Source organism: Quercus robur, chromosome 3 (genome assembly GCF_932294415.1).
Source record: "Quercus robur chromosome 3, dhQueRobu3.1, whole genome shotgun sequence".
In the NCBI taxonomy this organism is placed as follows: domain Eukaryota; kingdom Viridiplantae; phylum Streptophyta; class Magnoliopsida; order Fagales; family Fagaceae; genus Quercus; species Quercus robur.
Window position 1 is genome coordinate 10,185,215 of NC_065536.1, and position 24,960 is coordinate 10,210,174.

At 34.0% G+C, this 24,960-nt stretch overlaps 2 protein-coding genes across 5 annotated transcripts; one reads left to right on the top strand and one right to left on the bottom strand.

Annotated features, from left to right (window-relative positions):
- The first annotated feature begins 13,424 nt into the window (after positions 1-13,424).
- Positions 13,425-22,852, top strand: LOC126716998 (E3 ubiquitin-protein ligase JMJ24). Of its 4 annotated transcripts, none has more exons than XM_050418131.1 (14): positions 13,426-13,725; positions 14,661-15,288; positions 16,310-16,452; positions 16,560-16,659; positions 16,796-16,928; positions 17,070-17,124; positions 17,362-18,052; positions 18,216-18,545; positions 19,085-19,513; positions 19,619-19,691; positions 20,499-20,584; positions 21,680-21,826; positions 22,181-22,251; positions 22,559-22,852. In XM_050418131.1, exons 2-14 carry the CDS (start codon positions 14,740-14,742, stop codon positions 22,656-22,658), a joined length of 2,907 nt encoding a protein of 968 aa, XP_050274088.1. In that variant the 5' UTR covers positions 13,426-13,725; positions 14,661-14,739; the 3' UTR covers positions 22,659-22,852. The 4 variants fall into 4 exon arrangements, 3 of the variants coding, with proteins under 3 accessions (XP_050274088.1, XP_050274090.1, XP_050274089.1); XM_050418133.1 differs by having other exon boundaries at positions 21,680-21,799; XM_050418132.1 differs by having other exon boundaries at positions 14,670-15,288.
- A 21-nt stretch (positions 22,853-22,873) lies between these two features.
- LOC126716999 (psbP domain-containing protein 7, chloroplastic) lies at positions 22,874-24,747 on the bottom strand. Its single transcript, XM_050418134.1, has 3 exons — positions 24,345-24,747; positions 23,772-23,994; positions 22,874-23,422 (listed from the first exon to the last, which is right to left on the bottom strand). Exons 1-3 carry the CDS (start codon positions 24,679-24,681, stop codon positions 23,110-23,112), a joined length of 873 nt encoding a protein of 290 aa, XP_050274091.1. The 5' UTR covers positions 24,682-24,747; the 3' UTR covers positions 22,874-23,109.
- Positions 24,748-24,960: the final 213 nt, after the last annotated feature.

A 24,960-nucleotide genomic window follows, 5' to 3' on the forward strand; every position in this document is an offset into this window, starting at 1 on the left:
AAGATTAGATCGACGGGAAAACGTGTCAATTTCTGATTGGGTGGGATGGGAAACGTGTTCTGAGATGTAAACTACGTTAACTTTTCGTTACAGACCGACACGACTTTTTATGTTGGGAATTTTTACTAGTATTTGTAAATTTTTGTTTTATTTTTGGTAAGTTTTTTAATTTGTATATATATAATTTGTTTTTCGAGGAATGTGAGTCATACGACCTCTTGTTTCACAATTTCCTTTGTATGATTGTGATTGAGAATTGAGTTCGGTTTTGACGTAGACTTTTACATTTGGGAGAATTGTTATTTTCGTCATTAAAGTTTTTATTATTTTAGTACTTAAATTTTATTATTCGTGTTTTTTTTAGATAATTATTATTATTATTATTATTATTATTATTTGTTGTGTTAAGTTTGTCCTTTTGTCAACTGTGATTTATTAAATTACCATTTGGGGAGGTAATCTCTAGTCTCTAGTGATAGGATGTGTTTGTAACTCATCACAACGACAAGTTTAAGAGTTGTGAGTATAAGTAATGACACGTTTTATTAATGTGTGAGTATAAGTAATGACACGTTTTATTAATGTCCAAGCGATCTCACATCATAACGCAATGCAAGGAATTAAAAAAAATCTTATAAAATTACCATTAAGTCTAACAAGGGTGGTACTTAAGTACACGAACCTAATACATACACCTAGTGAATTATACCTTCTTTTCTTTCTTTTTTTGAAGAAAAACAGTGCATTATCATTAACTGTGGCTTTTAAAATTAACTTGAAGTACATCAGTAATGTCTGGTAGTACATCTTCCAAACAGACTTGTAAAAAATGAGAAAGTATTGCTTGCCTCGCAAGTAAGTGAGCTACAGTATTACAATACCTACGTACATGTGAATAACTTAACTCTGAAAAACAACGGGCTAAATACCACATGTCCTTAACAATGTGTCCAAAGTGGGATTAGTGGTATGAATCGATTTTGAGTGCATTGACAAGAATTTGGGAATCCCCTTCCAACACCACTCTTGTGAAACCAATTTCCTATGCTAACTCCAGTGCCCTCCGTGCTGCCAACGCCTCCACTTCAATAGCTGTCGTGGGGAGTAGGATTTGTTGCGTAAGTGACACCATGACCTACCCACTGTTATTTCGAATAACTACTCCTATTCCTACACAATTTTCTGCCTAAAACAGAGCACCATCGAAGTTAAGCTTGTACTGATATCTCCCTGGTGACTCCCATCGTGTTGGTGGCCTGCCCACATGCGATACCGTGGTTGTGTTGTGGAGAGAAAAGTCTCGCAATCTGTCCCTAGCTTGTGTTAGCAGCTATCCAAGTGCTTCTCCCTTTTTCCCGACCCTTAGATTATTTCTTCTATTCCACACTGCCCAAACCACCATGGAGAACAATGTCAGATCTCTGTTCTCTATGATAATACAACCAATGATGTCGATGAACGAAGATGCTTGTCATAAATTACTATGGTTCCATAAGGGAGTCTGGACCATAGTTCATCTAGTTTCGGGCATAGATAGAGAGCATGAACAATATCTTCATGTTGCTTCTAGCAGAGTTCACAATAGTCTTCAGCAATGATTTTGCGCCTAACTAGGTTCGTCTTCGTAGGTAGGGAGTTTCTTGATGCTCTCCACACTGTTTCACCTTGCTCGGAACTGGTAGGCTCCAAATCGAATGCTATAGTGGTTTTAGGAGCTCATACTCAGACTACCCAGGTTGGTTGTTTCGAGCTTTTAGCTGCAAGAACTTGTAACCCGATTTAACCGAGTACTCCCCATTCGGGCTGTATGGCTAGATTAGTTCATCTGGTTGTTCCGTGTTGCGTAGATGAATACTTTTAATCATTGTCGCTTCAAAACTCAGCATTGCCGATTCCAATAAATCTATCCTCCAGCATTTTTGATCTTCGTGAATGAGGCTGCACACTTTTGCAGATGGCAGTATGTTGCTTCTTGATGACAAAACTTTTGGAAAATGTTTCCGAGGTAGCCATCTATCTTCCCAAATGTTAATTGATTTTCCATCCCCTACCCTCCAACTCGCCCCTCGTTGGATCACTTCTCTCCCTCGTAGGATGCTTTTCCAAGCATATGATGCAGAACTTGGACTAGATGCTTCCATGACCAAGTTATTTGGAAAGAATTTCACCTGGAAGACCTGGTAAAATAGTGAATTTTTGTCATGCAGTAGGCGCCATGTTTTTTTTGCCAGCAACTCATCATTGAATTGGCATAAATTTTTAAATCCCATTCCACCCTGTGACTTAGGCTTGCGTAACTCTTCCCAAGTTATCCAATGTACCTTGCGGCCTTTTCCCCTTTGTCCCCAAAAATATCTCTGGATAAGCGCTTCTATGTCATGGCATAATCCAACCTGTAGCTTGAAGCATGACATGGTATAGGTGGGGAGTGCTTGAGCCATTGCCTTGATTAAAATTTCACGCCTTGCTTGAGATAAGAGCTTACCCTCCTAACCTTGAAGCTTCTTCCACACTTGCTACTTTATATTGTTGAAACTTTCTTTTTTCTTTCTGCCAATGAAGCTTGGAAGTCCCAAATACTTTTCGTATTGTTGTACAACAGGCACTTCAAGAGCCTCTTTTATTGTATCTTGTATCTCCTGGGTTGTGGATTTGCTGAAGAACAGAGTTTTTTTATCTCTGTTAATTTGCTGTCCTGATGCTCTCTCATAAGTAGCAAGGATCTCCAATAGCTTCTCACATTCACTTGCCTTTGCCTTGCAAAAAATAAGATTGTCATATGCAAAAAGGAGATGAGTTAGTTTGGGTCCATTTTGACAAATTGATACACCCCTTATATCTCCAATATCTTCAGCCTTTTTAAGCAAACCATGGAAACCCTTAATACATGACAGGAATAGATATGGGGAAAGAGGGTTGCCTTGGGGAAGTCCTTTAGTGGGTGTGATGTGTCCATGTGGTTCCCCATTAATCAACACCGAATAAGTGGTAGCTGTAGAAATACATTGCATCATAAGATTTGTCTAGGTATCATCAAAACTCATTTTTTTTCATCAGCTTCTCCATATATTCCTACTCCACTCTGTCATAGGCCTTGCTTATATCTAACTTGAGCGCCATATAGCCTGTGTTACCCGAACTGTGATTTCTCATGTAATGAAGTGTTTCAAAGGCCGCCATGATGTTATCTGAAATTAACCTGTCCATCACAAAGGCGCTTTGTTGTTCAACAAAACTACATCGTATTATGTATATAAATAGTAATGGACAAAATTGTCATTATGTAATGAACCTAACAAAGTATATGATATAGATATATGATTTTTATTAAATAAATTTTTGTAAACCAAAAGTACCAAAGTTCCACCAACCCTTTGCATTTCAAAATTTTCATTTTCACGAAGAACTGAAATGAATGGTCAAAATGAAAATTTTGAAATATAAATGGCCAAATGGGGAGCTAAATCAAACATGGAAGCTTAAAATGAATAAATTGGAAAAGTAAAAGGTCAAGATAATAAAAAAAATCAAAGGTCAAAAGTGTACTTTAGCCTAAAATTTTCAAGAAAATTATTAAAAATTATCTTGAATGACAATGTGTAACCTTTCAACTTTTAATGATCTCATTAAAAAAAATGAAAAATAAAAATAAAAAACTCTTAATGATCTATTTAGACTTTAGAGTTTAGCACCATCTAAGTATCTATAGAGTTTTAATCATCAAGATTGTGCAATTATGAGCTTCCCCCTAAAAATAAATAAATAAATAAACTTTAAAAAAAAAAAGTTATAGTGTGAATTTGGATAGTGGCAGGTTACACGTTTTGCGTGTCTGCATTTTTTTCCTTCGATTTTTTGCATTGTTTATGGAATCCACAAGTATGGAATCTAACAAAATCAACTTTCAAACTGGGTCTCACGGCACTATTCACATATTTAAAAATTATTTTACTACAATATTTTCAGTTTTCAGTTTTTAGCAATAAGCGGTATCTAAACAGGCTCATAGTGAGCATTGGGCAAACGCATACTACAATAATAAAGTGGTTTGACATTGTAACCCATGTTTGATAATTGAATTGAAAGAGAGCTTTTAAATATTACAAGATGAAAGTACATTGTATTTTCTTTTAAATAATTTAATAGTTAAAGAGGAGAAAATTTGAGTCATGAACGTCTCTATTGGAAACAATAAGATATGCTAACTAATTAAACAATAAGCTCTTGACCCTTATATTTTAATACCTATTAAAGCAACCACCCACCACAGTTACACCAAAATTCCACCAATCGCCCACCACAACTACATCATTGCCATTATCACCACCCTAAAAATTCTATTAACCAAGAACCAAAAAAAAAAAAAAAAATGATAGAATTCTACTTTAGCATAATCTAAATGTATATGTGTGTAAAACTCATTCCTGAAAACTTGAACTCTAGCATTTGCCCCCCACATTTTACAGACACTTATACTTGTAAGGTGACTATTATGCTAATAGTATGCAATGGTTATTAACCAATGTTTTAAGAGACTTAAATTTTCTTAGCATAAATTGTCAAAACATTTGCATTAAAGAGCTTTAAGATCATTTAAAATTGAAAGCAATTTTAAGGGTGCAACTGAAGACATCTTCAATACAAAAGTTGAAACTCAGAGCTTTAATTGAAAAAGTACTATATTAATTCTTAACTTTTAAGCATAGTAATTTACCAAATATTCCAAATGCTAAAGATCTTTTTCAGTTAAATTTACTACTAGAGCTTTATCTTTAAGTAGGTTTTCAGTTTTTAAGGGTGCCCTTATCTACTTAACAAAATTACCAAACATGTGGCATTTTTTTGGCTAAATAGTTTAAGGGTTTTAGGATCCGTTTGGGTTGAGGGTGAGAGAGGGGGAGTAGAGTAGAATAGTATTAGCTCAAAATTAACCTATTATCAACCAACTCTACTCTACTCTCCCCACTGTGGACACTCCTAATTTTCCAGAACTTAGGTGTTTCGTCTCACATTGGGTTCTTGACGACGAAACTCTTGTGTGCATGTGTATCTAGAGTGGGGTGTGTGAGTCCCTTCTTTTTTTTTACCACCAACCATTGGTTTTGTATTAGGTGTGATTGGTCACCTAGATGTCTAATTTATTTTAAGTTACATAATTAACTAAACTAAATTTTAAAGGATTTGTTAATTAAGGCAAACCAAAAGTCTTTGATCCAAAGATCTTAGACTCACATGTTTGGTTAAGTGTGGGGGAAGGTGTTAGTCACCCCACAACGCCTATCCAAAAATAACACCTCATTTTAATTTATTTCAAACGTTAACTTTTTATGAAGAAATAGAATACTTGGCAATTTGATTTAAAAAAGAAAAATTTTTTTGCAAACAATATACATATATATATATATATATATACATGTGGGTAAATATTTACCATATAGCTATCATGTGAATATTAACTCCAACAAAATATTTACAATCAAAATATGTGAGATATATACATAAGTAACATATGAGAGAGTATACAAGTATACTTTACAATAGCATGTGAGTATTTATTTACTATATAGCTATCATATGAGTACTAAATACTATACAAAAACAAATCACAACATAAAAATAAATAAATAAATAAAAATAGTTGAAAGAGTAGCACCTTGTTGTCATCCACCATTTTCTCATTTTAATCATGCAAAAAGATGACAAAGAAAACTCATTAGTGCCAAAAAATATTAGGGACAATGTAAACTTATAGGATATCTAAAGGCTCAAGAGAATGAACCTTGAATACAAATCCTCAAACTACCACTATTCTAAGAAAATTAAAAAGCTATAATGTTAACTTTTATTGTTTTAGAAAAACACATTTTTTAGAAAAATTTTTTACTGTGAAGTTTTGAGAAAAACATTTTTTTTACGTGGTAAAACACTTTTCCAAAAGTGTAGGGGCAAAGACTCCAAATCATGTAATGGGTTTTGGGCCTCACCCGAGACAATTGATAAAGTCCGAGGAGAGGAAATGGTTGCTAAAGGAATTTCTAATTTAGCTCTCATAGGCAAGGAGCATTTGGAGGACGATCCGAGGAGGAATGCCTCCTCGGATGTGATGAATGTAGCTCAAATGTGCATTTTGGCGATTAGAAGGACCCCTCAATAGGCACTAGCAACAGGAATGTACCTCACAAACTCGCGGGGAAGAAGGAAACGTAAAATATCTGAGGAAAAGCTGCTACCACTACATTAAATGCATTGCAGCTACTTTTCTGGCCGCATTTATGTGGAAAGGACCTCTGAACAGTGCTGCCTTGGCCATCACAACTCACAGAAGGCTGAAGAAAGGTGTCTGATGGGACTGGTACTCAAGTAAGGACTCGGATGATCAACAAGTGTAGGATCAAGATAGCTCCAAAAAGGCTATATAATGAGAGAAATCCCCAGAAAGGGGAGGGCATGCAGTAGCAATCTAAACTATCATAATATTCGACGATGATTAGTATATTATCATTTACCTTCCTTGGACTGAAAATCTATGGATATCAATGCGTTTTATTTGTGTTTAATCGTTGTAGGACCTAGTTTTACGACCCATTCTCTACAAATTCATTATTTCTGGGCTTGTTGGACCAAGGACTCATACCTCTTGGGCTTGGGCCCCAAATCGTGACCTTACAAAAAGGTATTTCTTTATTTTTTTTAAGGAAGAGAGAAAATTTTTTTTCTTGAAAAAACAACATGGTATAATTTTTTAAAACTTTTTTTTTTTTTTTTGGTTTTTAGTAAAAACTGGTTTTCTTTAGGAAAGGAAAGAAGACAAGTTCTTTTGAAAACAACTATATACATTGTACAAACAATTTTCTCCAAAGTGGTAAAAATGTCTTATGAAAACATTTCCTTTTGAAAACATGTATTTTTTGAAGAAAGCATTTTTTCAAAGCACACTTTTCTATATAGAAAACAATTTTGAAAACATTTTATTTTTGAAATTTTGAAAACAATTTTATATTATGCTATTGTGCGCACCAAAGACGGGTTTACTGGGCCAAACTGCTACTTGGGCTCACAACTTATTTGTATGGTGGGTTTGGGTATTCTACTTTGGGTTGTTCTAGGTTTAGAGACTCAATGAGATCACTGTTCTCTCTTTTCTCTACGTTTCTTCCTCTCAGACCCTCTTTTTCTCTCTCTTTTCTCTCCACAAAATTGCATCCCCCTTCCATTCATTAGTTTCTCCTATTTTTAGCCCATTGTTAATGGGAGGATCATCATTATATTTTTAACTAGTACAAAGAGAGGTCCAATGTTGATAAATTTAAGTGGATGTTTAGGTATGAGTGGCTTTGGAAATGGTTCCCATTGCAGCAAGTGTGCTCGGCAGCGGAGTTTCCTAGGGTTCTACTGAGCACCCAAATGGTGATATGACCGAGCATGTGTATATTGTCCGGGGATGATTTTCCAAGCAGTATGTGAGCAGGGCACCCGCAGTCCGCCTTTCAAGTATTCAGACAACACCCAGCTTAGACTCGTAGTTATTGTGGGCTTAGGACGGGATCCTTAGCGGTGCGGAGGTTGGACTCCCGGCCCATATTATTAATCCATGACCCAAGGCCCAAATGGACTTGGATGTTAGGTGCCGTACAGCTATGTTTGTTTCAGCATTAACGTTTTTTTGAAAATGGTTAATTTTCTAGAGAGCATTTTCTGAAAAACTATCTCATTTTTCTGGTGTTTGGTAACAACCTTGAAAATTGGCTTGAGAATATTTTCTGACGTTTGGTATCCACAATTTTTATAACATTTCTTGTATAATTTAAAACAGGTATAATATGTGTATTGTGCAAACCCATCTAATATAATCAATATAAATAAACAATAAAAAAACCAAGAATGAATTTGGTTTTCAAACTAAAATTTTGACAACGAATACAATCAAAATTAGCTGTCCAATTTCCATGATCTCAAATACTCATCTTGTTCATGTATATGAACATTATTTTTGATAAGTAACGAAAGATATATTATTATAAAAAAACCAACTAAGTACACTGGAAGTGTACTATAGTGGCACAAATCAAGAGCAAAAATATATATATATTAACCATACTTCTCATAATTCAAGATAACCATTATACCCATAAGTTCCATTTTAAATAGTTCAAAATGTCACATAGGCCAAATAGTTTGATAAATACCAAAAAATTTTATAGAACTGTTGACGAGTCTGTAAGGAGAAAAAAAAAAACCTTATTAAAAAATGGTGTTATAGAGGGGGGAAGAAATAGGGAGAAAAAAGAGAAGAGAGGTAGATAGAGAGAGAAATCTGTGGGTAGAGAAGAGGCCAGAGGGGGTGATAGTGAGGGTGTGAGAAAAGAGAGAAAAAAAAAAAAAGGAAGAGAAGAAATGAGAGAGTTTATTGTGAGAAAAACTAAATGAGCGAAAAAAAATATTGTTTCCTGAGTTAGAAGAATATAATATTTATAGGAATTATGCGCTACATGAGAGAGAGATTGTTTTCCAATTTTTATTTAATTTTTGGGAGAACAACCTATAGAAAATAAGCCTTATTTTTATAAGAGTTTTCCGTTGACAAATTTTTATTTTTATTTTTATTTTTTATTTTTATTTTTTTGTTACCAAATATTGGAAAATGTAGAAAACTATCTTCATAGAAGGTTTTTCAGTAAAACAAACAGAGCATACTATGGTGGGTGGTTGCTTTAATAGATTTTTTATTTTGAAAACAGTTTTAGGAAATAGATTTTTTTAAAAAAAAGGGTTTTTAGAAAACAAATTACTTTATATTGAAAACAGTTTTATAGAAAACAGATTTTTTAGAAAAAAACTTTTTTGAAAACAATTTTTTAGAAAGCAGATTTTTTTTTTTTTTTTTTAATTTGAAAGAAATTTTTAGAAAACAGATTTTTTTTTTTTAGGTTTTGGATTTCCCTAAAAAAATATATATATTTTTTTTAATTTTATTTTGAAAACTTTTTTTTTTTTTTTTTTTTTGTAAAAAGGAAGAGCATCTTGAGAAAAGGTTTTTGTTTTGAAAACTCTTTAAAAGGAAAATACTTTTCCTAAAAAGATCTTTTTATTTGAAAAAAAAAATTCATCATTTTTTAGAAAGAGGTGGGAAAAGATTTAGGAAAAAAAAAAAAGCATTTTCTTAGAATAGTGTGTAGAGGAAATGTTCTACCCAAGCATATTTAATTTATGGCAACTTTAATGATAAGAAATATAAAGAAACAATACTAATAAAGTGTAGAAAATAAAGTGCAAAAATTTAAATGACATAAAAGTAAAGAGCTTGGAATATTGTAAATGTTGATTAAAAAAGATTTTTTGTTTCCCTCTTAAATAAATTTTAATCTCTTTCAAGCCTTATGGATTTTTCATCATAAAGAAATCGGAGTTCTAAGTCATCACCTTTCTTATAAGACATACCCATATTGTGCTCTATTTGAGGTTTAAAAACCATTTAAGAAAGATGATAGAAAATCTTTTTTTTTGTTTGTTAGGTGTCTAGATATAGTGTGTGTCTATATATATATATATATATATATATATATATAAGTGCAATATAGTAAAGGGGAAGAGGGGGTGTATAAGAAATTAAATGGGATGACATAAAATAAAAGGGGATGGGGGTTGCTTGAAAGTAAGTGGGATGATATAAATTAAAAGGGGATGGGGATTGCTTAAAAGTAAATGGGATGACATAAATTAAAAGCAATAATAGTAAAATCCCTAGATGCCTTGGTGGGATGAGATTTCTTCCTCCTAAGTGTACTTCTCATACAAATCCTAGGAAATGGTCCAATACCCATTTAGGGAAAACAAGCACAACAACAATAATATGAACATGAAAATAAAGAGAGAGAGATATACACAATATACACAAAAACTTAGGAAAATAAAGCAACTGTGACAACAAGAAAGATATTAAAAAAGAAGAAGAAGAAGAAGAAGATTTTATATATATAAGGAAATGATGATTGCAAGATAGTAAAGAGGGGGATGGGTGTAGTTATTAAGAAACTAATCCATCCCTATAGCCTTACCCACAAAAATTACAAACAAAAATAGATGGAGTTTTTTTTTTTTTTTTTTTTTGTGTGTGTGTGAGTTTCCTAGAGAGAGAGAGAGAGAGAGAGAGAGAAAATTTTTTTCCTGAATTTCTAAAGGTATTTTTCCAGAATTTTCTTACCATTTTCTGATTTTCCTCACTTTTTTCTCCCTATTTCTCTATTTTTCATTCATTTTCTCCATCTTTCTTCATGATTTTTTCACAAAAATGGGGGGTATTTATAGGGGAAACGAGGAAATGAGAGGCTAGCATAAGTGTAAAGTGTAACATGTTATGTTTACCAAAAAAAAAGAAGTGTGTTACACTTATGCTAGCCTTCCATTTTTGTTACATCATAACTCTTTTTTGTCCTTTTTATTTTATTTTATTTCTGGCCCAATCTTTGTGTGATTGTTTGGAGACCTTTTCAAGCTCCATTTTCTTCAAATTTTATATACTCGGAAAGCTCTGGATGTCTAGTTTCCAGTGGTCCTGGCCTCGCTCGATTTGGAGCTACAGTCATCGAGATATCGCGCTTGGAAGGAAGGTGACGCAAAGTTGAAAAATTTTGCGATGTTTTTTCTTGAAAAATTCATATCATCCAATCTGAAGCAGATATTGTCGATCTCATATCATCCAATTCATATCATCCATTTTTGTTACATCATAAGTCTTTTTTGTCCTTTTTATTTTATTTTATTTCTGGCCCAATATTTGTGTGATTGTTTGGAGACCTTTTCAAGCTCCATTTTCTTCAAATTTTATATACTCAGAAAGCTCTGGATGTCTAGTTTCCAGTGGTCCTGGCCTCGCTCGATTTGGAGCTACAGTCATCGAGATATCGCGCTTGGAAGGAAGGTGACGCAAAGTTGAAAAATTTTGCGATGTTTTTTCTTGAAAAATTCATATCATCCAATCTGAAGCAGATATTGTCGATCTCTTTTAATGAAAAATTAGCTAAGACCTTTTTCTTCAAGATGGTCTAGCCCGCTTGTTCTAGTTCTTACCCAATCGGTATAGTTTATTGCGCGAAGGTAGGTAAAAAATTGCCAGTTTTGCTTTAAAAAAAAATGAATGTTTCTGTTAGGGTTTTTGGTATTTTGGTATATCTCATTCATTTTAATTCCGATTTTGGCCCATATACAACCGTTTTGAAGGGAAAAATATGTCCTACAAGATGGTCTAAAATTCAACACGATCCAATAGTCGGATAAAAAATTCAGCCTTTTGACCATACTTCGTTAAGGTTTTGGTCTTAAATGTTGTAAAATTAATTTTTCAATCATTGTGACTTTTTGATTATCTATTCAAACATGTTGTATTTATTTTTACCCTTTTTGGCTTTGAAATTCATTATTTTGCATCTTTTTCAATTTTTATTTTTATTTTTTTGTCTTTGTTTTGTCGCGTGAATTGAGACTAGACAAGCACTTAATACATAGTTCTTAGCACCCGTTTCAAGGTGGAAAATTCAATTACAAAAAAATTATGTAGAGGATTTTTTTTTTTCCTTCAAAAGATACAAGTTGAGTTAATTAGAACCCACTAATTTTTAATTTCAAGTCTCTCTCACATCAAGAGCCTTATAGCTCAACTAGCTGATATTTCTTGATGTTTTCAAGATATTTAGGTTCAAACTCTCCCTTCTTTCATTGTTACTATAAAATTATAATAATAAAAAAAAACTCACAATCTCTCTCTCCCCCCCACCCCCCTCTTTTTAATTTAATATTTAAGGAAGCTCAACACTCTATTTCTCTCAAACAAACAAACAAACACATTTTCTCCTTTAACCGCATATCTATAACAGAAAAAATAAAAAATAAAAAGAAGAAGAAGAAGAAATATACATAAAATAGTATTTAACTCATGTTGTGATTATGAAGATTGTACCACAAATATTAGAGAAGTTACACTAACCTCCACTTGGATTTATTTATATATATATATATATATATATAAACCTGTAATTGGATTAATTAGATGTCTTAAAACCAAACATGATCCATGCCTATTGTCGGTAGGATTGGGCAGAGTCATCCATCTCTCTCTCTCTCTATAGGACCTGTTTGATTTCAAAAGTAAAAATGGCCCAGCAGACTAGGGAGGAGGGACTGGGGCATAGTACCTGTCAAGGAAATAAGGTTATGTCTTTACACTGGGTAAAAAAAAAAAAAAAAACAAAAAACAAAGGGTGTGTCTTCACTCTTCACACTTCAAATTACTAGTCCCTTAAACTAATCCAGTCCAACCGACTTGCGCAATCAATGACAATTTTTAGGGAGATATTCATCTTAAACTCTATACTTTATAAGGTGGAACAAATTAATCCTTATAATTTCAAAGATAATAACTTGAATCTCAAGGTTTTAAAAAGTAAATAATTAATCATGTAATTAAACCTTGAGGTTTTTTAAAAAAAATGACAAATTAAACCCTCATTGACTCATTGTATATTTAATTTGTTACTTTTTTTAAATTAGAGTTTAATTTGTTATTTTTAAAATTGTAGAGTTTAGTTTATTACATTTTGAAACTTTATGATTTAATTTATTATTTTTAAAACTATTGAATTTAATTTGTTACACCATGAAGTTATGGAATTTAAAATAAAAATTTCCACCATTTTTATTATTCTATGTTTTAATGTCTGGGCTTTAGGCACTTGGGTCCCGCAACTACCTACCAAAAGAAGTAAGGGAAAAAAAAGTGATATTAGACTTTTTTTTTTTTTTTTTTTTTTTTTTTTTTCCTCTTCAAGTATATAATGGATTCTGCAATGAATATAATACTTTGTCCCAACTATTAGGTTATATTTCCTAAAATTTGACTAGTGCAATAAACGTGTCAAATCAAGATGAGTAATAAAAAGGTGATGTATTACGTCTATAATATTGTTGTAATAAATTATTAGTAGTAAATTGTTATTAATTTTAATTTTTAATTTTTTTAATAAGAGATTGAAACCTTTATTAATTAAGATATAGAAATAACATTATAGATAAGAGCTTGATTCTAATTTGAATCCGTAATTTAAATTATTTTTTTGCGCACCTATAACAATCACTAATAACTTACCACTTAAAATTTATTGTAAAATCGTTGTAAAAATATCGATAACATAGTAATTTTTCAATAAAAATTGCCTCAACATTCTCATCCTTCTTATTCATGACACTTATCCGGACTTGTTTTTCATCCCAATTAAATAAAACACTATTGTTGATAAAATTTTAAAAAAAAGAACCAAAAAAAAAAAAAAAAAAACCAACTACTACTGCCACTTCAGCAAATTGTAAAAAAGCAAATAGAGGAAGAAAAAAGGAAAAAAAGAAAAAGAGGTTTGTTTTAGAATTTTGCTGGTACCGACCTGGTTATTGCACTAACACACAGTGTCTGGAAAACCCAGAGGCAGAGAAGTTAAAAAGAGAGCAGAAAACATGAAAAGCAAATTAAAAAAAACAGAAAACAAAAAAACAAAGAAAACAAAAGAAGCCGGAGACCAAAAGGGTCATAGGCTCATAGCTATTTGGACTGATTAGCCAGAGAAAACAGGAATTACACAATTCTTAAAATTCCCAAATTTCCTTTTTCCCTTTTCCTTAAAAAGGGTTCTTCGTTTTAGTACTTTCTTCTCTGTACTTGGCGTCAAACCCTAGTTTCAGGTACCCTTCTCTCTCATATTGTATTTCTTTGTTTACTTTTTGCTCATACATAATATATATGTGTTTGTTTATATCTTTGTATGTGTGTTTTCTTAAAACTCTATGCCTTTGACTGGTTCGTGCTTCTTCAAGATTGAATCTTTCTTTTTCGTTTTATGTGTGGGTATAAAATTTTTTTTGGGACAAATGCAGTTTGTTTTAATCTGGGTTGCTGTAAATTTTTGATTTTTTCTTGACCCATGTGATTATTATTGTTGTGAAGTATTTTTGTGCGTGCCTTATGGGTTTCTTAATTGATTTGTTTCGTGCATTATGTTGGGCTTGGTTGTTAGAACGTGAATTCTTGCTTTTTTTTTTTTTTTGGCAGACACCTATTTGTGAACTACTTTCGGGTTCAAAAGAATTTGTTGTATATATAAGATTTAATTGTAGAGAATGAGACTCGGAGGATTTGTAAATATGTAATTAGCAATCTAAGTGGTCTAAATTTAGGAAAAAAAAAAAAATTGCCAGCTACTGAGAATTAAGTTTTCTTGGAAATTGAGGTTTGGACTAGTATATTCATCAATTTGCGTTGAACTTTAACATTCTAATTTCTCATTGTGCTTTCCTGTATCATGAATGATTGAAAGAGAAACTACTGTTAAACCCTTCTGAGATTGGCCTCAACTGGTGAAGATTTTTATTTTCTGTTTCCCTTGAACAAATTATAGTTTAATATGTTTGCCAGTTGAACCGTCTTGCTGCGTATAACTTTTTTTTATTGTATCTCGTTGTGTTATGACTGGTTTTGGATGCGTTCGTTCTTCATCTGTTCATTCAGGCTCGTGTTACTTAAGAATTGGGCATTGTTTGTTGGTTCTCTGGTTCTTGGTTTCCTTCGTATGTACAGCATTGTTTGATGGAATTATATTAATTTTTGCTGTGTGTGGTAGGTGTTAAAGGATTATTTGCAGGTTGCTCTTATCAGTCTAATGCTCTGCATGTTATATCACGGTTGGAGTTTACCATAGCATGAGTACGATGGATCATCCACGATCATCCTCTGCAAATGCTGAGGATAATGTTGGAATTCCAGATGATTTGCGTTGCAAGAGGTCGGATGGGAAACAATGGAGATGCACTGCCATGTCGATGCCAGATAAGACAGTATGTGAGAAGCACTACATCCAGGCAAAGAAGAGGGCGGCTAATTCTGCAATGAGAGCTAACTTAAAGAAAGCCAAGAGGAAGTCGTTAGGTGAAAGTGATATTTACTTGGAGAGTAAGAGTGATGAATATGATACACCGCCTGTGAACACAAAAGTTGAAGATTATCCTGTTCCAGCCTCAGGGAAAATGTTGTTTGAGAAGGTATCCAAGAATCAGTTTCGCTATTCACCTGAGACAGCAGCGATGAGGAGTTTGGCTGCACGTAATCCTCCAAAGACAAATGAAAATTCACAAAGAGATGCTGGACATTTTGAAGAAAACTGGAGGTCTCACAAGACACCACCAACTTCGGGCATGGACTCATCTAAGAGTAGATCACAAAGGAGCTTTGATGCTAATGATGCTATGACGGTGAGTTTTGTTTTAAAATATTTGGCTGCATCTCTTGAGATTTTTTTTCGTTGTTGGTAATAGAAATTCTTTTTGTCGGATTGAATAGAAACCAGTAATTGAAATATTATTACTCTTTTTGATTGTAACTCTCTAGGGGGACCTTAAGTAATAAGTATCATTCCTGTATGCTTAAGTTCTTCCAGTTATGGACAGAATTATCACTTATCCAAACACTTCCCCCTCCCAAAAAAAAAAAAAAAAAAAAACACGAAAAAAGGAAGAGGGAGAAAACGAAGTCCTGGAAGGATCCTAGAGTAAATTGACTGTTAGAAGAGTGTCCAAGATGGTGTCTCTTATACTTGTAGAATGTTGATACAAGGATGAAGTTTTCTTCATTATAACTTTGTTAAAAAAGTATGTCTTACTTTTAGCTGCACTTGCCAGTATGAGAACAAAAGGCTTATATCTGGGATAGAATAGCACATCTTTTTAATGGCACGGGTGAATTCTCAAATGGTTTTTACAGCCATTACTTTCGAAATTATTATTACCTAAATAACAAAAAACCTTGGCTCCAGCTCTTTTACTGCCATTCTAGCTGGATCAGACTATGAAACTTGATTACCTTGTTCCCTTTCAATCCTTTTGACACCTTGCTTCTCCTGCAAACTTCAAAGCTAGACTAAAGAATATCATAAGGTAGTTATTGTTAATGATCTCTGATACTGCCTATTAACACACACACACACACACAAAGGATATATGGACTGAAGATGGAAACATACTGTATAAGCCATATGGTGTGAGAGATGCATCATTGTTGTTTGGTTAAAATTTTTTAATCCCTTTATCAATGAAGTGGAGCCTTATCCTTAAGAACGACTAATTCAAAATTCAATGTTGATATTTGATTTTGTTTCAAGAGTTTTCTGGATGGGTCTGTCACTTTGTATTTCTACCCTTTATTAATATTTAGGAACCCTTTTCTCTACCACTTCTATGTTATCTGATGCCGGGGTTTACAAGTTTTTTTTTTCAGGAGGACTCTGATGGAAGTACAGATTCCTCTGAAGAAGCCGGTGGGCAACCTTGCCACCAATGCCGGAGGAATGATAGAGATAAAGTTACTTGGTGCCTTAAATGTGATAGGAGAGGATATTGTGATAGCTGTATCTCCACATGGTTAGTATTTTATCACTTTAGATGTGAGATGGTATTTTTGTTTTAATTTTTACAACTTAGTCATTAAGCTTCTTTTATGACCTGATTTTCATGCTTCACTACCTTAGGTACTCAGATATTCCATTGGAAGAAATTCAGAGAAGTTGCCCTGCATGCCGGGGTACTTGTAGTTGCAAAGTGTGCTTGCGTTCAGATAATTCAATAAAGGTATTTCACATATGGGTTGAAGAGGCCACCATTTCTTTACATGATTAAGTTTCATTTATATTGTGAAATATGCTTACCAAATTTCACTGGGCATGGTTCTTTGATCTTTATTATTATAAATTTTTTTGAGTTTCAGGTTAGAATACGTGAAATACCTGTTCTAGACAAATTGAAATATCTTCACTGCCTATTATCTTCGGTGCTTCCGGTAGTTAAGCAAATCCATCATGAGCAGGCTTCTGAAGTAGAACTACAAAAAAAGTTGAATGGTAAGATGTCGTTTGTTCATGCTCCCAGTGACATTTAAAATACTCTCTCTCTCTCTCTCTCTATATATATATATTTTAATTTTTTGGGTATGTACCATTTATACATTATGTGACCAATATTTACATAATGTTTGTCATCAGGGAAAGAACTATTTCTTGCCAGGACAAAAGTGAATGCAGATGAGCAGATGTGCTGGTAATTGAGGAACACTATTGAGCTATTTGTGTTAAAGTCACTTAGTTTATAATTATATGTCATTAGAGTCTCAAAAAGTAGTAATGAAACAACATGATTCATTGCATCTCATTTTTTGTGATTTATCTTCACTAGAAAATAGATAAGATTTTTCTTATTAGTTTATTATGTTTATTTCTGGCTTCTCTATTTGCTGTTGATTTCTGATTTGCCTTCATTCTCTGTTTTTCCTTGTAGCAATTTCTGTAGGATACCCATTACAGATTATCATCGGCGTTGTGCCAGTTGCACGTATGATCTGTGCCTTAGTTGCTGTCAAGATCTTCGGGAAGCATCTCAAAATGATGTTAAAGGAGAATTGGCAGATAATCAGATCCGTGGCAAAAGTCAAGACAAAGCAACTGCGACAGGGCAAGTGAAAGTATCCAAACTAAAACTAATTTTACCGGAAAAGTTTCCTGGTTGGCAAGCCAATAGTGATGGGAGTATTCCATGCCCCCCACCAGAGTTTGGTGGCTGTGGTCACTCATCATTAAATTTAAGCCGCATTTTTAAGATGAACTGGGTTGCAAAACTGGTAAAAAATGTGGAGGAAATGGTTAGTGGGTGTAGGATATATGATGCTGGCAGCCTAGAAAATACTGGGTTGGATGATCCCAGACTCTACCAATATGCTCATAGAGAAGACAGTGATGATAATTTCTTGTACTGCCCTGCAACTCAAGATATTAAATCTGATGGGATTGGAAATTTTAGAAAGCACTGGGCCAGGGGTGAACCTATTATTGTCAAGCAGGTGTTTGATAGCCCATCAACTTCAAGCTGGGATCCAATGGTTATATGGAGAGGGATTCAGGAGACAGCAGACGAGAAAACAAAAGATGAGAACCGAGTGGTGAAGGCCATAGATTGCTTTGACTGTTCTGAGGTAAGCTCTACTAGCTATTGCTTATTTTTTCTAAGGCTTTTCTGTGTTCTCTCATGTCTCTGTTGATTGCAATGAATAATTTTTATATTTAGTAAATTATTACTTGGTTGAAACTCAATTAATTAATTTTATATTTGCTTTCTGTGGTTTGACATGATGGCAGGTTGACATTGAACTTGGTCAGTTCATCAAAGGATATTCTGATGGACGAATTCTTGAAAATGGTCAGCCAGAAATGTTGAAGTTGAAGGATTGGCCTTCCCCCAGTGCATCTGAAGAGTTCTTATTGTACCAGAGACCTGATTTTATCAGTAAACTGCCCTTACTTGAGTATATCCACTCCAAGTGGGGTCTTCTAAATGTTGCTGCAAAATTGCCTCATTATTCCTTACAGAATGATGTAGGACCTAAAATTTTTATTTCTTATGGGACCTATGAAGAACTTGGTAGAGGCGATCCAGTGACCAATCTTCATTTCAATATGCGTGACATGGTAACTTATTATTCTTCCCTTTTCTCATTGACCTATTATTGATGATGTTAACTTTTTAGGATATACTTTTTTTGTACCAAACTGTTGCATTTGATTTGCAGTTTGTGTTTGAAAATTTTTGTAAGCTGTATTTTCTGTATACTCCCCCCCTAAAAATATTAAGCATATCAAATTAGAAAAAACGCTAAAATATTTCTTTGCACAATTGTTAATCATGTATGCATCTCAAGTTTTAACCTCTAATTTCATGGTTCTCAAATTGTATATAATAATACTGTATTATACATCCAATATTATAAACAAGCACTTAATAACCATAGAACCTGATTGTTATTCTTATTGAATTTAGCTAGCTTCAACTGTTATAAATATGTCATAATATAATCTATAATGCTGTATGGGTTGAAAACCCTTAATCCGTATGTTGCTAGAGTCTAACATCGTGAGCTTTTATCTTATTTTTATCCCCATCCTGTCATCTGATGTAAACCAACAAAGTGATGAGTCAAATTGAATTGACATCATTGAACTATGGTCAGGTATACCTATTAGTGCATACTTGTAATGTGAATCTACAAGGCCAGCAGAGTGTAAAGATTGAAAAGATACAAAAATCCTTTGAGGATTCTGAGATGAAAGAATCACCGGAGGATCCACAAGCAGATTTGGATGAGGAAGGGTCCCCTGATATATTGCTTGGTAGTCAAAGTGTGCAGAATGAATGTGGTGCAAAAGTGGATGAAAATGAAAATGAATCAATGGTGGATCAGGGGATTGAAACTGCTGATGTTAAAGAGAATAACGTCAATTGTGAAACATCAAACAGAGAGGGTGAAGATGTCCCTGAAAGGAGTGATCCTGGTGTTCTATGGGATGTTTTTCGCCGGCAGGATGTCTCAAAGGTGACTGATTATTTAAGAATTCACTGGAAAGAATTTGGGAAGCCTGATGGAGTATCAAATGATTTAGTAAGTTTTTATCTTATAATCTTATTAAATATAGTTATTCTTTTAATTGAATATACCGTAATTGGCTTGCTTAATGTGTGCTCCTAATAACTTTTGGGTTTTCAGGTGAAAAGGCATCTTTATGAAGAAACGGTATTCCTGAATGGGCATCATAAAAGAAAGCTGAAGGAAGAATTTGGTAAGGATAAGTAACAATTGATGTTCCTAATTATTGATCAAGCTTTGGAGACAGAATACTTCTTTTGACCTGAGATGCATGTTTGAGATGTGTAGAACTTTTCAACATGACTATTTACTGGATTATTTGGGGTAATTTTTCCTGCTATTAACTGTATTTCTCTGAGGAATTTTCCCTGAAAAGAAAAAAAAAAGTTAATGTAATACTGGTTTTATGTTTGTCTAATATTCTAATATATTTCACATCATTCCCAACCAAGCATGGCGGTTATTTTTGAAATGTACATGGCACAGACAAAGTTATGGAAAAGCTAACCACTAAGAATGAGTTTTGTTCAAACCTCTCAAAAAAAGAAAAGAAAAAACAATGAGTTTTTTTAAAACCAAATTTGACAAAAGGAAGAAGCCTGTGGTTTGAAAAATTTGCAGTAACACCAATCTTGCATTTAAAACTAAGCTGGCATTTTTTTTTTTCTTTTTGGGATTCTTGCTAAAATCTTTTCTCTATGTAACAGCTGCCCTTTCATCCAATTTGTGTGCTGATGTTGAATCATAAGTACTTTCTAGGGCATTTAATGAAATTCATGTATCCTTTCACTAAAAACTTATAAAAATAGATAAATTTGGAGGATGCTAATTTTGCATTTAAAAACAAGCTGGTTTTTTTTTTTTGGATTCTTTCTAGAATCTTTTCTCTATATAACAGCTCCCCTTTCATGCAATTTGTGTGTTGATGTTGAATCATAAGTACTTTCTACGGCATTTCTGAATGCTTGTTTAAAATCTAAATAGCTTTCCTCTTCCTCAGGAGTTGAGCCATGGTCATTTGAACAGCATTTGGGGCAAGCTATATTTGTCCCTGCAGGATGCCCTTTCCAAGTGAGAAATCTCCAGGTAAGTTCACTATGGTTGATTACCTTCATGCTAGTATAACTCTAATTTTTTTAGCGAATCCAATATTACATGTTTTTACTTAAATTATTGAGTTTGAATGAAATAATGTTTCTTTTGACTCGTGATTGGAATATTGCTTTAAAATTCTTGATGAGAGACTGAAGGGTCTATATGTTATATTCATTAGAGGAGTGTATCTGGACTTTTGGTGTAATGTAGACATTGACTTAATAGAAGCTTAGACTGTTGTCTTTCGGAAGGGTCATTTCTTTCTTGTTTCTTTAATGGAAGGATGTTATTTTGGTTATCTGCATGACAGGCACTGCTGGTCATGTTGCTTAAGATGTTAGTTGCTTTAAAACTTTGTGCGTCTTTCATAAGGATATATATCTTTCCTCTTGAAGAATTTTGGCTTCATCTTCGTTCTTATGTGCAAGCCTTGCAGTTAGGAAGGTTATGGGAATTTGATCTTTTCATAATCTTGAGTGAGTCCTGACTACAGCATTAAATCGTGGGCCAAATGGAGAGCTTCAAAACCCCACTTTCAACATTCATTATAAATTTAAAAACTCATTATTATTATAGCTGCTAAAATATATAGTTCTGTGCACCTGTGAGTGTGTGTCTATATGCATGTGTGTGTGCGCGCATAAACCATTTCAAATATATATGTTTTTATAATTTTCTCAGTAGTTGCAGTAGATGGTTTCCGAGAAGTTCTTTATCAGTATTTGCTTGCTAATGGAGTGAAATTTTTAATAAAGTTTGGACTGCCCAATTATTGAAAGTTAAAGAGAAAATTAACTTTTGAGCACAAAAGTTGTCTTCAATTCATAATTTATATCACGTGCTTCTGTGCAATGTGCTTCATGATGTAGTACAGCCCTGGGTGGGAAGCTGAAGCAGACTCCCTGTTTGTTCTTTATGAAACAACTTAAATTTGTAGAAACTATTTTGATAGGTGGTTGAATTAGTAGAAAATTAGATACTGAATTTAGATGTGTTGAAAATTTTAGTAAGTAATTCCAGATTCCTCTTTGTGAAATTGGGTTTGTAACATTAGATTGATGCTTGCTTTCCTTGTAAAATTCTCAGTCCAATGTTCAGTTGGGGCTTGATTTCTTATCTCCTGAAAGTCTGGGGGAGGCTGTAAGGTTGGCTGAAGAAATCCGCTGTCTCCCTAATGACCAAGAAGCAAACCTGCAGGTGTTGGAGGTCAGACAAAGGAAATTTTTCCTAGAAGTATTCATTTCCTTCCTTTTCCTTCTGTCATTCTTTATTTTTGGCAAAACTTAGATACAATACCTTATGTTTAGTACATTAGGTTTCCCAATTAAATTCAAACACTTGGGTTTATTGACACAAGCAGTGTTCTCATTTCCAAGGACAATTAAATTCAATATAAATTTTTGGGTTTGAATATAATCGGAGAACATGATGTACTGCACAAAAGGTATTGTACCTAAGTTTTACCCATTTAGTTTATTGCTTTAAATTGTTTAATTCCTTCCTTCCGCTCCCCCCTCTATTCTGTCAAACAATTCTTGTTCTCTTTATTTTGGCGAGTTCTCATTTTCATATTGGTTTCTGACACAGGTTGGAAAGATATCACTTTACGCAGCAAGTTCAGCTATTAAAGAAGTCCAGAAATTGGTTCTTGATCCAAAGTAAGCAAATTAAGTCTTAATTCTGTTGTAGTACTTGTTACTTGCCTCCCCACCCCCACTTCTCTCTCTCTCTCCAACATTCTTGTCTCTTCCATGGAAAAGAACAAAAATAGAAATAATGCCTGACTAATGCCATTGTTGCCCAATGGCATTAAGCTGCATCCCTACAAGGGTCTGCAATTAAGCCTAGTATTGTGTTTGTTACATAATGAGGAGTGGTTGGAGCCTAGACTATGGGGTAGTCTGAGACTCTTGAGGTTTTCCTAAATACTACTATTTGTGTTAATATTTGATTTCTCCTTTGCAGACTTGGTGCAGAGCTTGGATTTGAAGATCCTAACTTGACTGCAATGGTTTCTGAGAACATGGAGAAGATGATTAAGAGAAGACAGATAACTTGTGCTTGAATGTGTACAGTAATTGTAATTTAGGTATAGGAAGTCTAATGTTTAAGGAGCAAATATCAATTATATATGTATTATATGTAATTTTTACCCATCCCTACAACCTGAGCTGGTCTGATTTTAGACATTGGTGCTGCATTTAATGAGAACCATTATAGTTTAGAAGAAAATGAAAAGCAAAATATATTGTTGAATTAGTTTTGTAGTAGTCACAAGTCTGAAGTCTAAACTGTGTTTCTTAATAAGATTACTTTTATCTCCAATACAACAACTTCTCAGTCACAGTCATGGTCCTCATACCATCTCCCAACCCACCTTGAAAAGAGGAAAGTACTGGGAAAAATAGTCATGGAAAGGTACAGGCAATGAGGACAGGTTGCAAGAAGTTTAAAAACATCCCTGTTATGGAAAAATTGCATGAAGAAACTGTAGTGTTCTCCTATCCTCCTCATTATCAGGAGGTGAGACTAAATGAATGAGCAATTGTTTGGAAGTCTGATTTCACCTCTGGCCAAGCTGATTCTGGTGCCTGAGCATTCAAAGTAAATAGCCTACCACCACTAGAACAACAAACCGTGACATTATGCCGCCGAAATGAGGGGCTCTCAACTCTGAATTCAAGCTCATAGTATTTGACATTTTTTGTAGGATCCTCTCTTAAAATTGATTCTATCAATGTCCCCTTAACATCAGGGCGTTTGCTAGATCCTGTGATGGTCCGAACCACTGCTTCGCCCACCTCCTTTGGTCCTCCAAATGCCTCAATTCTATGAAGAGAGGTAAAGGATTAGTTCCAAATTCATGGGTCATTTTTTGGTCACATTTAGCATAGTTCAGGCCCTTTAGAGCTTTAGTAACCAATGATTAACAACTAGATTTTGATTTGACAATGTTGCTCTAACTAGTAACTTATACTAATGGGAGCATTTGTAACGGTATGAACATGTTTGTAAAGTTCAAATTTTGGGCGTACAACACTGTACTTGCTAAGCAAAAACTGTCTCATTCATGTAAGAAATTTACTTGCACTGCACTAGTACTTTTCTATAGTCCCAGAAATTAATCAATGCCAAAGGTATTGCACTGCAAAGTTAACCCAAAAATTGAAGTACTTACGAGAAGTCTTTAGAAACTGTAGACACAATGACACTAACATTGAGCTCGCCGCTTGTACCAGGGGGACCAAAGGCGACAACTGGTTCACTAACGCTCCGCCGCCGGTTGTTTGACTTGGCAGTGCTTATTGAAGGTGGATCAAGTGCTCTTTCAAACTCTGTTTTTTCCACAGCTCTATATAACAGTGTTTGATCTCCAACCCATTTTGCTGGGTATATGAATTCTGTTATTTGCAAAGCAAATTCAAAATCAAAGTAGCGTCAATATTTTTCTCTCCCCTTCTTTGGATAAAGAATTGTTTAATGTACTAATACTATTATTTTGAGAAAGACTATTAAGGAATATAAATACTTAATACACAAACACACATCATGATTACTAACACCATATGAATCAAAGACCATTGACATTAATTCCACTCATTTTAATGTCATATTGATAATCGTTTTAAGAGAAAGTGAACAATCATATTGATGGTTATTTTCTTTGGCTTTAGAGACAAAACAAAGACTAAAACAAAATTACAAAAGAATTTTGACAACATTATAACATATGGCATTAGGACTTACTAACCAAATCCTTCATTTGTCTCAATGCAACGACTATAGCCTTTAATTGGATAAAGCACATCCAGCTTAAGACCCCTCCCACTTTCTGGTGATAACCCAAGAAGAAAACTAGTTATGCCACCAAAATCTGCACCAATAGCCACTAGTGAAGCTGAGCCAACACCAACTAGTAGCCTCCGCCTAAATGGTGTTGCTAGTGGTGCAAATTGCTCCGCCGGAGACCTCCCCGGCCGGGTTTTTACCTCTTCAACACGCCCTTTCGAATCACCATTGGATTTTGTCATAAAAATCCGGTGAATATGGGCATTTTTGCATGCATTGTAGTACATTTGCAATGCCATTGTCTTTGCTACTAGCTATTTTGTTGGGGGGCATAGCTCATAATGTACATGGCTAATGTTCCTCTATGTCGTGTACATGCCACCTTTTAATGGATTACGTGGCTGACCAAAGGCAGTGTGCCACGTTGCACAATTTGGATGGTTTAGTCCATCTGAGGAAATTGAGGCAGTGTAGGGCTAGAGTTTTTTGAGAAAAATTTGTGAGGTGGTCGAATTCTATTGGTGGTTCAAATAACTTTTACGTTGGAGACTGTCTAGGATATCTAGCACTCTTGCATC

Bases quoted from the DNA above. Each gene is read 5' to 3' on its own strand.
- LOC126716999 (XM_050418134.1), bottom strand. From the start codon at position 24,681: ATGGCATTGCAAATGTACTACAATGCATGCAAAAATGCCCATATTCAC. The intron at 23,995-24,344 runs GTTAGTAAGTCC...TGCAAATAACAG, and splicing joins TGAGACAAATGAAGGATTTG to AATTCATATACCCAGCAAAA. The intron at 23,423-23,771 runs GTAAGTACTTCA...CTCTCTTCATAG, and splicing joins ACAGTTTCTAAAGACTTCTC to AATTGAGGCATTTGGAGGAC.
- LOC126716998 (XM_050418131.1), top strand. From the start codon at position 14,740: ATGAGTACGATGGATCATCCACGATCATCCTCTGCAAATGCTGAGGAT. The intron at 15,289-16,309 runs GTGAGTTTTGTT...TTTTTTTTTCAG, and splicing joins ATGCTAATGATGCTATGACG to GAGGACTCTGATGGAAGTAC. The intron at 16,660-16,795 runs GTATTTCACATA...TTTGAGTTTCAG, and splicing joins GTTCAGATAATTCAATAAAG to GTTAGAATACGTGAAATACC.